The 13,830-nt window shown below is 44.7% G+C and overlaps 1 protein-coding gene across 2 annotated transcripts in view; it reads left to right on the top strand.

The window, feature by feature from the left end:
• ints6l (integrator complex subunit 6 like) overlaps window positions 1–13,830 on the top strand; it is a 157,540-nt gene that overhangs the window by 128,142 nt on the left and 15,568 nt on the right. For both annotated transcript variants that reach the window (XM_070882922.1, XM_070882921.1), the window contains 4 exons: window positions 741–835; window positions 6,934–7,047; window positions 9,355–9,561; window positions 9,717–9,843. In XM_070882922.1, the coding sequence (XP_070739023.1) occupies window positions 741–835; window positions 6,934–7,047; window positions 9,355–9,561; window positions 9,717–9,843 (543 nt within the window). The remainder of the gene's footprint in view (window positions 1–740; window positions 836–6,933; window positions 7,048–9,354; window positions 9,562–9,716; window positions 9,844–13,830) is intronic.

Raw genomic sequence — 13,830 nt, 5'->3', positions numbered from 1 at the left:
TGGGCCGTTGCTCACTGGACGCTGTGTCCGTCACCCGGAGATGGGTTTGCTTTGCGCATGTTGCTCGCATTCTAATTCCAGGATTTGTAAATAGTTTGACCGTATCTTTTACCTTGCGTTGACAACTTTAAGTTGTGCAATATAATCTTACTACATGGATTTGGCAAATTATAGGGCTGGCCCTGTTAATAGGAACACCCCAGTGGAAATATAATTGTTAATTTTATGTCCTTGTTTCCATCAAGCTACATCCAAATGTATTGGTTAAACTATATCGAGAACCAATTTATGCGCAAATTAACTACTTCACTTGTATATAAAATGCATTAGTTAATACAACAGAAACCTGTTTAAAAACCTGTTCTTGGGATGTTTGCGTCACTGGCAAGGCTGGCCGGCAATTATTGCCTGTCCCTAGTTGCCCTGAGAAGATGGTGGTGAGCCGCTGCGTTGAACAGCTGCAGTCCGTATGATGGTGTTAGGTTGGGGATTACAGGATATTAATTCGACGACAATGAGAGAATGGTGATGTATGTCCAAGTCAGGATGGTGAGTGACTTTGAGGTGATGGTGTTCTTATGACATTGCTGCTCTTATGCTCTCAGTGGTGGAGGTCGCAGAGGGGGGAGGTATTGAGGTAAACTAGACCTATCTGAGTGAGGTTTGCTGCAATTAACAGGTGTCAGTTTTATTCGTTCACACTCCGGGCCCCCTCATTGCTTGTTTCATTGTCTTTACAGATGATTTGTTCAAAGTGCACAAACTGAAACCAAATCTGAAGTGGCGCCAAACCTTTGAGAATTACTTGAAGACCATGCCTCCATATTATCTGTTGGTATGTACAAATATTGCAACCAAGGCAATAAGGGGTACGCAAAACTCTTGAGCTTTGGTCTAATTTCTATTTTGAGGGAACAAATGATCAGAAAATGCTCCTCAGATGCTGGAAATTGCTTTGGAGCCAATATTAAGACTGGCAATAATTTGACAGTTGCTGAACACTGTGTGGGAAGCACCAGTCCTTGGTGTAGGGCTATTTAGGCAGTATTACTGCTGCTTGTCAAATAACCGTATAGGTTAAACACCGCTGTATATTCCAAATGGACCTAAATACCAACTTGGGGAGGGAGCTGGTGGCTGCTTCACCGAATTTGTTCCACTTCTTATTTCATTTAGTTCAGTGGTGACGTGACCGTTGCAAAACTGGCCCACTAAATTCAGTTCAATGCAAGCTGCCTCTTTTTAACAGATGACAGGATTTTGATGTGTGGAGATCAGTTCTGGTGATTTTGTTCAGCACTGTTGAATAGTCCCAATATGTGCTGCAGTGCTGCTTTACATTGCATCACATGGGTTGCATTAATCAGGTTGGAATGCTAAAGGTGGATTCCAAAGGAACATTTCCATCAATCATAGAATGATACAGCACTGAAGGAGGCCATTTGGTCCATTGTACCTGCGCTGGCTCTTTGGTAGAGTTATCCAATTAGTCCCACTCCCTCCTTTTTCTCCATAGCCCTGCAAAATTTTTCCCTTCAAATATTTATCCAATTCTCTTCAGAAAGTTACTATTGAATTTGCTTTCACTACCCATTTCAGGCAGTGTATTCCAGATCATTAGTCACTGTAAAAATTGTTCTCCTTATGCTGCCTCTGGTTCTTTTGTCTGTGCCCTTCGATTACCTTAAATCTGTGCCCTTCGATTACCGACTCTTCTGCCACTGGAGACAATTTCTCTTTATTTACTCCGTGAAAGCTGTTCATGACTTTGAAAACCTCTATCAAATCTCCCCTTAAACTTCTCTGCTCTAAGGAGAACCATCCCATCATCTTCAGTCTCTCCACATAACTGAAGTCCCACATCCCTGGTACCACCCTGGTAAATCTCCTCTGCACCCTCTCCAAGGCCTTGACATTCTTCCTAAAGTGTGGTGCCCAGAATTTGATATAATACTCTAGCTGGGGCCGAACCAGTGTTTTATAAAGGTTTAGTATTACGTCCTTGCTTTTATAATCTCTTCCTCTATTAATTAGTGATGGTGCAGGAGGGAGGGCTTTAGATTCTTGAGGAATTGTGACCGTTTCTGGGGGAGCCGGTACCTGTCCAAGCTGGACGGGGTGCACCTCAACAGAGCTTGGACCAATATCCTTGCAGTGAGGGTTTGCTAGTGCTGTTGGCAAAGGTTTTAAAATAGCTTAAACTAGCAGGGGGATGGGAGCCTGAAAATTCAGAAGGGAGAGAAGCAAAACTGAAATTGGAAAGTAGAAAGTGAATTTGCTGGAGTTCTTTTGAGGATGTAACGAGCAGGGTGGATAAGGGGGAACCAGTAGATGTGGTGTATTTGGATTTCCAGAAGGCATTTGGTAAGATGCCACATAAAATGTTACTGCACAAGATAAAAGTTCACGGGGTTGGGGGTAATATGCATGATTAGAGGATTGGCTAACTAACAGAAAACAGTGAGTCGGGATAAATGGGTCATTTTCCGGTTGGCAAACAGTAACTAGTGGGGTGCCGCAGTGATTGGTGCTGGGGCCTTAACTATTTACAATCTATATTGATGAAAGGACCGAGTATAATGTAGCCAAGTTTGATGATGATACAAAGATGGGTGGGAAAGCAAATTGTGAGGAGGACACAAAAAATCTACAAAGGGATATAGAATATGTGAGTGGGCAAAAAATTGACAGATGGAGTAAAATATGAAGTCATCCACTTTGGCAGAAAAAATAGAAAAACAAATTATAATTTCAATGGAGAAAAGTTGCAAAGTGCTGCAGTCCAGAGGGACCTGGAGGTCCTTGTGCATGAAACACAAAAAATGAATATGCAGGTACAGCAAGTAATCAAGCAGCTCAACATTCCTGGTTACAGGGTTTTCAGATGGGCAGAGAGGGGTTAAAAAAGGAGGGGGGTCATAGAACATAAGAAATAGGAACAGGAGTAGGCCATTTGTTCCCTTGACCCTGCTCTGCCATTCAATAAGATCATGGTTGATCTGATCTTGGCCTCAACTCCACTTCCCTTATCGTTCAAAAAAAAAATTATTGATTAGTTGCAGTATTGATTAAAGAAACAATTACAGCTGTGAGGAGGGATGATATGTTGGAAGGATCATCAAATGATGCCATATGGGTTGAATTGAAGAACAAAAAAGGGGCGATCACACTGCTGGGCGTGTACTACAGACCCCCAAACAGTCAGAGAGATTGAAGAGCAATAATGTTGGCACATTTCTGAGAAGTGCAATAGGGGATTTCAACTATCCTAATGTTAACTGGGATAAAATTACTGTGAAAGGTATAAAGGTTTAGCGGAATTCCTAAAATGCATTCAGGAGAATCTTTTTAGCCAGTATGTAGCAAGTCCAACACGGGAGGGGGTGGTTCTGGACTTAGTTTTAGGGAATAGAAGGGGTATCAGTAGGAGAGCATTGTGGTGCTAGTGATCATAATTCAGTTAGATTTAGGGTAGCTATGGAAAAGGACAAAGATAGACTGAAATAAAGATTCTTAATTGGGGAAAAGCTAATTTTACTAAGCAGAGATGTGATTTAACCATAGTGGACTGGAAACAGCTATTTAAAGGTCAATCAGCGTCAGAGCAGTGGGAGGCATTCAAGGAGGAGATCCTGAGGGTTCAGAGCAAGTATGTTCCCTAAAAGAAAAAGTATGTGACTAACAAATCTAGAGCCCCCTGGACGTCAAGGGACATACAGGGGAGGATAAAGAAAAAAAGGGAAGCTTATGACAGATACCGAGGGCTCAATACTGCAGAAACCCTAGAGGAGTGTAGAAAGTGCAGGGGTGCAATTAAAAAGGAAATTAGAAAAGCAAAGTGAGAGCATGAAAAAATGTTGGCAAGTAAAATCAAGGAAAACCCAAAAATGTTTTGTAAATACTTTAAAAGCAAGAGGATAACTGCAGATGGAGTAGATGATAAAGATACTGTGTGTGGAGGCGGAAGACGTGGGTATGGTTCTTAATGAATACTTTGCATCTGTTTTCACAAAAGAGAGGGGCGATGCAAACATTGCAATCAGGGAGGTTTGTGAAATATTAGATGAAGTAAGCATAAGTGAGGGAGGAAGTGTTAAGGGGTTTAGCAGCTTTGAAAGTGGATAAATCCCAAGGCCTGGATAAAATGTATCCCATGCTAAGAGAAGCAAAAGAGGAATTAGCAGAGGCTCTGACCATCATTTTCCAGTCTTCACTGGCTACAGGTGTGGTGCCAGAGGACGGGAGGACTGCTAATATTGTACCTTTATTTAAAAAGAGATAGACCGAGTAATTACAGGCCAGTCAGCCTAACCTCAGTGGTGGGAAAATTATTGAAAAAAATTCTGAGGGACAGGATAAATCTTCATTTAGAAAGACACGGATTAATCAAGGACAGTCAGCACGGATTTGTTAAGGGAAGGTCGTGTCTGACTAACTTGATTACATTTTTTGAGGAAGTAACACAGAGGGTCGATGAGGGTAGTGCATTTGATGTATATATGGATTTTAGCAAGGCTTTTGATAAAGTCCCACATGGCGGACTGATCACAGAAGTAAAAGACCATGGGATCCAGGGTAAAGTGGCAAGTTGGATCCAACTTGGCTCAGAGGCAGGAAGCAAAGTGTAATGGTTGGTGGGTGTTTTTGTGACTGGAAGGCTGTTTCCAGTGGGGTTCTGCAGGGCTCAGTACTGGTTCCCTTGTTTTTTGTGGTATATATCAATGATTTAGACTTAAATGTTGGATGTATGATTAATAAGTTTGCCGATTATACTAAAACTGGCTGTGTGGTTGATGATGAAAAAGAAAGCTGTAGACAGCAGGAAGATATCAATCAGGTGGGCAGAACAGTGGCAAATGGAGTTTAATTCAGAGAAGTGTGAGGTAATGCATTTGGGGAGGGCTAACAAGGCAAGGGAATATACATTAAATGGTAGGACACTGAGAAATGTAGAGGAACAAAGGGACCGTGGAGTGCATGTCCACAGATCCCTGAAGGTAGCAGGACAGGTAAATAAGGTGGCTAAGAAGGCATACGGAATACTTGTCTTTATTAGCCGAGGCATAGAATACAAGAGCAGGGAGGTTATGCTTAAACTGTATAAAACACTGGTTAGGCCACAGCTAGTGTGTGCAGTTCTGGTCACCGCATTACAGGAAAGATACGATTGCACTAGAGAGGGACAGAGGAGATTTACGAGGATGTTGCCTGGACTGGAGAATTTGATAGACTGGGTTTGTTTTCTTTGGAACAGAGGAGGCTGTGGGGAAACCTTATTGAGGTGTATAAAATTATGAGGGGCCTAGATAGAGTGGATAGGAAGGACCTATTTCCCTCAGCAGAGGGTCAACAACCAGGGGGCATAGATTTAAAGTAATTGGTAGGAGGTTTAGAGGTATTTGAGGGGAAATTTCTTCACCCAAAGCATGGTGGAGGTTTCAAATTCATTGAAAGGGTGGTAGAGGCAGAAACCCTCACCACATTTAAAAAGTACTTGGTTGTGCACCTGAAGTGCCGTAACCTTCAGGGCCAAGGACCGAGAGCTGGAAAGTGGGATTAGGCTGGAGAGCTCTTTGTCAGCCGGCGCAGACACGATGGGCCGAAATGGCCTCCTTCCATGCTGTAAATTTCTATGATTCTAATAAAACCAAGAATCCTGTGTGCTTTTTTAACGGCCTTCTCAACTTGTCTTGGCTCCTTCAAAAATGTGTGTACGTACAACCCCAGGTCTCTGTCCCTGCACCCCCTTTAAAATTGTACCATTTAGTTTATATTGCCTCTCCTCATCCTTTCTACCAAATTGTATCACTTCACAGTTCTCTGTGGTAAGTTTCCCCTACCGTGTGTTCATTTCCCCAGTCTGTGTCCTTCTGAAGTCTCTCACTGTGTTCCTCCTTGTTTACTACATTTCCTAATTTCAGTTATCTGCAAACTTTGAAATTATGCCCTCAATTGCCAAGTCCAGGTCATTAATATATATCAAAAAGAGCAGTGGTCCCAACACCAACTCCTGGGGAGCAGCACTACACACTTCCCTCCGGCCTGATAAACAACCATTCACCGCTACTCTCCGCTTTCTGTCCCTTAGCCAATTTTATATCCATGCTGGCACTGTCCCATTAATTACCATGGGCTTTATGTGGTCTATTATTTGATACTTTGTCAAACGCCTTTTGAAAGTCTATATACACAACATCAACCACACTACGCTCATCAACCCTCTCCATTACATCATTGCTCTGTTACCACGAGTGTATCCTGCACCTGAGGATATTGGAACCCACAGGGTAAAATGTGACTGGATATTGCACACACTATCGCAACAACAGGGTAGATAACCAGCCACTGACAGCACTTCCATTCTATAGAATCGTTGCAAGCGGCAGATTGACTAGCCTTTCATCCGGGTAGCCTGGGCTGGATTTGAATTCCGGTCCCTGCGGTCTACAGCTGCTGTCTAACCCACTGTACCATCCAGTTGCGATTTCATAAATCTCTGGTAATTTACAGCCTGAGCCACAGTTTATTGGGACATTTATTTGACTGTCTCGGATGTTGAGGCAGATTACGTGAGCCTACAGGATGTAACTGGCCAGCCTAAATACTGCGACTCGGGTTTTCTGTTTGACCCCTGGGCTTACTAGAAATTACCTAGATATCTGGCACGTAAAGGCAGACGCTGATTTGGGATGAACGGGGCCTGAACCAGAAACAAAACCTTGATTTAAAAACCTCAAAGCATAATGGTTCAGTAACGTGTTTCATTGGCATTGGAATGCTCGGGGACGGGGCCCCGTCGCTGTGCAGTTTCTGCTGCATCATTTAAACAAGATTGTGGACAGTGTTTATTGTTGCTATAAAATGGTACTTAATCGTTGACTCAGTTTAGTTTGTCCATGACTTGTACTCTGATCATTGTGCTTATGTTTTTAGCCATTGAAAAAAGCTCTGCGGATGATGGGAGCTCCCAATTTAATCGGTGATAACAGTATCGACTGTGGGCTTAGTTACAGTGTAATTTCTTACCTCAAGAAACTCAGCCAACAGGTAATAAACTGAACACGCTTCAGATCCTCGGGTGGGGCGAGGGGGTGGGGCGGCTCTCCCCGTGGGGCGAGGGGGTGGGGCGGCTCTCCCCGTGGGGCGAGGGGGTGGGGCGGCTCTCCCCGTGGGGCGAAGGGGTGGGGCGGCTCTCCCCGTGGGGCGAGGGGGTGGGGCGGCTCTCCCCGTGGGGCGAGGGGGTGGGGCGGCTCTCCCCAAGGGGCGAGGGGGTGCGGCAGCTCTCCCCATGGGGCAAGGGGGTGGGGCGGCTCTCCCCGTGGGGCGGGGGGGTGGGGCAGCTCTCCCCGTGGGGCGGGGGGGTGGGGCGACTCTCCCCGTGGGGCGAGGGGGTGGGGCAGCTCTCCCCGTGGGGCGGGGCAACTCTCCCCGTGGGGCGGCTCTCCCCGTGGGGCGAGGGGGGGGGGGTGGGGCGGCTCCCCGTGGGGTGGGGTGGCTCTCCTCGTGTTTTAGCATGGTGTGGCATGCTGTGGTACTGAAACTTACAGACAGAAAGGTTTCAGGTGTAATGAATGATCTGTGCTGAAGCGTGATGAGGTCACAGTTAGCTTCAGGTGTCGTCTGGTGCAGCGAGTGCGAGAATCAGGGTCTAACCCTGATCACTGTCACTCGAATGTGTACATATGTGTCGGCAGAATCAGACTTGGCTGTGCCAGATTCCACCCCCTCCCCCAAATACATACATTCACACATTGGTGACATACTTGACAGACAGCTGGGCACCAGCTTCAGAAGCGATGGCGAAAAGAGAAATCTGCTGAAATGTAAGGAAATTGCTGTTGGACTGTTGTAGGATACATGCTGAGTTTATTTGTGTAGTTCAGCTTTGGCTGTTTAATGGAGCAAGTTGTTTTAAAAAAAAATATATATATAAATATGTAATTTTCAAATGTCTAGGAAGCATATCAAAACTGAATCTAATTTGAATCCCATTTTGAGATCTTTTTGACAGTTTTTCGATAGAAAAGATTTTGGGGGAAAGTGTAATATTTAAGGCTTGTGTTTTAAAGCAAAGTGTATTCACGGTTTTTTAAAGGGGTTTTTAAGATAAAAGATGGTTAAACTGCTAATTGTTGTTCACCAAAGTCTATAAACACTCAGCAATTTGTTAGCTTGACTTGGCAATCAATAAGTGCCCATTGTGTTGGGAAGTCTGTGATGCCTGGAGCTTTGTCAGAGTGGCCTGCTTGAGATTGCAGTTCTGGGCACCATATTATAAAAAGGACATAGAGGAACTGGAGAGGGTGCAGAGAAGATTTACAAGGATGATCCTAAAAATGAGAGGTTACACCTATCAGGAAAGGATGAACAGACTGGGTCTCTTTTTCTTGAAATGAGAAGTCTGAGGGGTGACTGAATAGAGGAATTTAAAATTATGGAAGGTTTTGATAGAGTGGATACTGAGAGAATGTTTCCACTTGTGCATAACTTGAGGCCATCAATATAAGATAGTCACCAAGCAATCCAGTGGGGAATTCAGAAGAAACTTCTTTACCCAGACAGTGGTGAGAATGTGGAACTCGTTGCCACAGGGAGTGGTTGAGGTGAATAGTATCGATGCATTTAAAGGGAGGCTAGACAAGCATATGGGGAGAAGGGAATAGATTGTGTTGTTGGGTGAGATGAGGAAGGCTAGGAGGAGACTCAAGCAGAGCATAAACATTGGCATAAACGTGTTGGGCCGAGCGACCTGCTTCTGTGCTGTATATTCTGTGTAATTCCCTTCTGGCTGGTTCTAGCTGTAAACAAGGCTTTCCAAATGGACAGTCAGTCCATCAGGTTTTTAAAAAGAAAGCAATAGGTTGAGCTAAGACGGAGAATGTAGGTGGGCAGTTAGTGTGTTTTGGTTAAGTTAAGCAAGGTTGTGGGAAGGGGTAGTATGTTCACTATTTTGTATTTTCACATGAAGACAAGTTGTACTGATCGAATAACGTGATTTTGATCATAGTTTCTGCTCTATACTCGCTTGTGGTAAATTAAAGCAGCTTAATGATTCGTATCTGGCCTTTTCCTCCCAGGTGCTTTCTCAGTTCACCCTTAAAAGGATTGGTGGGTTGGGGCACATGCAGAACACACACGCACATTCTGCTCAGATTACACGCAAGTCTTTTCGTTACATCCCTGAGTTACATTATCGTGTAGGTTGATATTGCGCAGTGAGAGTCTAGTCCAGCACGTAAGGCTCATGGGAACCACTTACGGGGCAGACTGACGCCACTGAACCCGAGAGGGTTTCTATAGCGGACCCAAATCTGTAATCGAATGCATGTAACGTAAAGCTGATTTTTGTTTCAGGCCAAATTAGAGTCAGACCGTATAATTGCATCAGTTGGGAAAAAGACCCCACAAGAGCTGGGAATCAAAGTTAAGAACCAATCTAGTGTGCTGTCTCTGGCTCATCGCAAAGACTTCAAGCAGCTGCTGCAAGGGATCACGGGGGAAGTGCCCATGGAACTAAGCATGAAGGAGTTTGCGGGCTTTCAGATAGCCATCCTAAACAAGGTAAATCGTTGCTTCCATCAGTTACCGTACTGGCTTCTATGTTGTAATCGAGGCTCCATTGCCTCATTAACCACCAAAGGATTTCAATTGAAATTGTATTTGGATCTTTTGCCAAGAAAATTCAATTAAAAAATGCCCATGTCTTCAAAACTTAGGATGTTAAGCCTCAGACTTACAGGAATGCCTACGATATTCCTCGCCGGAGTCTGTTGGACCAACTCACCAGAATGAGATCAAATCTGCTGAAAACAACCCAGAAACTGATTCGTGGACAAGATGAAGGTAAGGCGAATGAGAGTGGGATACCATTGGAAGTGCAAAATAGCAGATACACGGGACCCCAGCTATTTACAATATACATTAATGATTTAGACGAAGGAATTGAGAGTAATATCTCCAAGTTTGCAGATGACAATAAGTTGAGTAGCGGTGTGAGCTGTGAGGAGGATGCTAAGAGGCTGCAGGGTGACTTGGACAGGTTAGGTGAGTGGGCAAATGCATGGCAGATGCAGTATAATGTGGATAAATGTGAGGTTATCCACTGGTGGCAAAAACAGGAAGGTAGAATATTGTGACAGATTAGGAAAAGGGGAGGTGCAATGAGACCTGGGTGTCATGGTACATCAGTCATTGAACGTTGGCATGCAGATACAGAAGGTGGTGAAGAAGGCAAATGGCATGTTGGCCTTCATAACTCGGGGGATTTGAATATAGGAGCAGGGAGGTCTTAATGCAGTTGTACAGGGCCTTGGTGAGGCCACACCTTGAATATTGTGTACAGTTTTGGTCTCCTAATCTGAGGAAGAACATTCTTGCTGTTGAGGGAGTGCAGCGAAGGTTTACTAGACTGATTCCCGGGATGGCAGGACTGACCTATGAAGAAAGACTGGATTGACTAGGCTTATATTCACTGGAATTTAGAAGGAGAGAGGATCTCACAGCAACATATAAAATTCTGACGGGACTGGACAGGTTAGATGCAGGCAGAACTTTCCCGATATTGGGGAAGTCCAGAACCAGGGGTCACAGCCTAAAGATAAGGGGTAAGCCATTTAGGACCGAGATGAGAAGAAACTTCTTCACTCAGAGAATTGTGAACCGATGGAATTCTCTACCACAAAGTTGTTGATGCCAGTTCATTAGATATATTCAAAAGGGAGTTAGATGTGGCCCTTACGGCTAAAGGGATCAAGGGGGTATGGAGAGAAAGCAGGAATGGGGTACTGAAGTTTCATGATCAGCCATGATCGTATTGAATGGTGGTGCAGGCTCGAAGGGCCAAATGGCCTACTACTGCACCTATTTTCTATGTTTCACACCTTGCTAACTGCAAAGGAGTCCTTTGATAGTCACAGTTGTGGAGATGTGAAAAGTAACAGGTTAAACTTGTACAAATCCTGTGGGTTGGGCTATCTCAGGCCACACTCGGACAAGCAGTTTGACAACAGAGGCGATGGAGAGGTCGAGGGAGATGACGGAGAGGTAGAGCTGGGTGGTATAAGGGTACATGTGGAAGCTTACTACGTATCTTTGGATGATGTCACCCAACGGTTGGCATGTAGAGGAGGGAAGCCAAAGAAAGATGCTTCTCTTCCCTGGGAAGAGAAGCCATTGCTGAAGATGCTCTGTTTACGATTGGATAGCTAAGAGTGGAAGCAGGGGAGGGCAGTCCCACCGAGCTGGTCAGTGGAGGATGGTGTGGTCAGCCATGTCAAAGGGCGCAGAGAGTTCGAGCAGGGAAATGCACCCTGATTAGTCACAGCTGTACTATAATACTGCTGCTGGACGCTGGTTTGGACATGTTCGATTCCACACAATTTGTTTTATAAGAAGGCACTAACTATGTTTAACCCGTCTAATTTCACCTCATTAAACTGTTCCTGTTGCATTAAATTAATGCCAGCCCTTTGCCCACCCCATCACCATGAATTCCAGAAGCAGTGAGGGAATGGCTATACTTATGCCTGTTTTGATCTACGCACGGATGTTAGAAGATGCTTCAGCCAATGCTGATGCCACAGACTGCGGAGGATGGCGCTTACCTCTGCCACTTCCCACTCATTTTCCTGCAGCTTTAACCAGCTGTAGGCTCCCTCCTCGTTTTTCCCCTCTTTTCAATTGGGCTGAATTCCAGATGAATAGTACATTATTCTCCTGATCTTGCTTTTGCACTAAACAGTTTGAATTATCCAATAATTTTAAATTGAGAAATGTAAGTAATGCAGCAAGGGGGGAATTTAATGCTTAAAAATGGAATGATTAGTAATGCAGATTCGACTGATGCCGTGGATCAGATCCAGTGACTTGTCACTGCACAAACAGCATTCTTAGCTGTAAGCAGCACTCCAGCCATCAAATGCAGCAAATCTGTGTACCTGTCAACCAAGCAAGATTTTTAAAGAATCTCGTCATCCATTTTATTGCTTTTCCAGTCTAAGTCAAGGAAGGAAGGAAGCCTTCCTGTGTGGCATCTTCACACATCTCACAATGCTTTGACACAATGAATTGCTGCTAAAATTCAATGACTAGTATGTCAGCAAAAGTCATGTTGGGAACTGAGAGCTTGCAGTGGGTGTCCCTGTCCCTGGGGAGCGAGGGAGGGAGGTCTAGATACATATCGTCCATCCTTTTTACATATCGTCAGTCCTTTAGACATGTGGCAACCTCTGAAACATAGAAACATAGAAAATAGGTGCAGGAGTAGGCCAGTCGGCCCTTCTAGCCTGCGCCGCCATTCAATGAGTTCATGGCTGAACATGCAACTTCAGTACCCCATTCCTGCTTTCTCGCCATACCCCTTGATCCCCCGAGTAGTAAGGACTTCATCTAACTCCTTTTTGAATATATTTAGTGAATTGGCCTCAACAACTTTCTGTGGTAGAGAATTCCACAGGTTCACCACTCTCTGGGTGAAGAAGTTTCTCCTCATCTCGGTCCTAAATGGCTTACCCCTTATCCTTAGACTGTGTCCCCTGGTTCTGGACTTCCCCAACATTGGGAACATTCTTCCTGCATCTAACCTGTCTAACCCCGTCAGAATTTTAAACGTTTCTATGAGGTCCCCTCTCATTCTTCTGAACTCCAGTGAATACAAGCCCAGTTGATCCAGTCTTTCTTGATAGGTCAGTCCCGCCATCCCGGGAATCAGTCTGGTGAACCTTCGCTGCACTCCCTCAATAGCAAGAATGTCCTTCCTCAGGTTAGGAGACCAAAACTGTACACAATACTCCAGGTGTGGCCTCACCAAGGCCCTGCACAACTGTAGCAACACCTCCCTGCCCCTGTACTCAAATCCCTCGCTATGAAGGTCAACATGCCATTTGCTTTCTTAACCGCCTGCTGTACCTGCATGCCAACCTTCAATGACTGATGTACCATGACACCCAGGTCTTTTTGCAGCTCCTCTTTTCCTAATCTGTCACCATTCAGATAATAGTCTGTCTCTCTCTGTTTTTACCACCAAGTGGATAACCTCACATTTATCCACATTATACTTCATCTGCCATGCATTTGCCCACTCACCTAACCTATCCAAGTCGCTCTGCAGCCTCATAGCATCCTCCTCGCAGCTCACACTGCCACCCAACTTAGTGTCATCCGCAAATTTGGAGATACTACATTTAATCCCCTCGTCTAAATCATTAATGTACAGTGTAAACAGCTGGGGCCCCAGCACAGAACCTTGCGGTACCCCACTAGTCACTGCCTGCCATTCTGAAAAGTCCCCATTTACTCCTACTCTTTGCTTCCTGTCTGACAACCAGTTCTCAATCCATGTCAGCAAACTACCCCCAATCCCATATGCTTTAACTTTGCACATTAATCTCTTGTGTGGGACCTTGTCGAAAGCCTTCTGAAAGTCCAAATATACCACATCAACTGGTTCTCCCTTGTTCACTCTACTGGAAACATCCTCAAAAAATTCCAGAAGATTTGTCAAGCATGATTTCCCTTTCACAAATCCATGCTGACTTGGACCTATCATGTCACCTCTTTCCAAATGCACTGCTATGACATCCTTAATAATTGATTCCATCATTTTACCCACTACCGATGTCAGGCTAACTGGTCTATAATTCCCTGTTATCTCTCCCTCTTTTTTTAAAAAGTGGGGTTACATTGGCTACCCTCCACTCCATAGGAACTGATCCAGAGTCAATGGAATGTTGGAAAATGACTGTCAATGCATCCACTATTTCCAAGGCCACCTCCTTAAGTACTCTGGGATGCAGTCCATCAGGCCCTGGGGATTTATCGGCCTTCAATCCC

This window comes from Pristiophorus japonicus, chromosome 6 (genome assembly GCF_044704955.1).
Source record: "Pristiophorus japonicus isolate sPriJap1 chromosome 6, sPriJap1.hap1, whole genome shotgun sequence".
NCBI classification, from domain to species: Eukaryota; Metazoa; Chordata; class Chondrichthyes; family Pristiophoridae; genus Pristiophorus; species Pristiophorus japonicus.
Note: the sequence above shows the minus strand (reverse complement) of the source record. Positions and strands in the feature narration are given on the sequence as shown.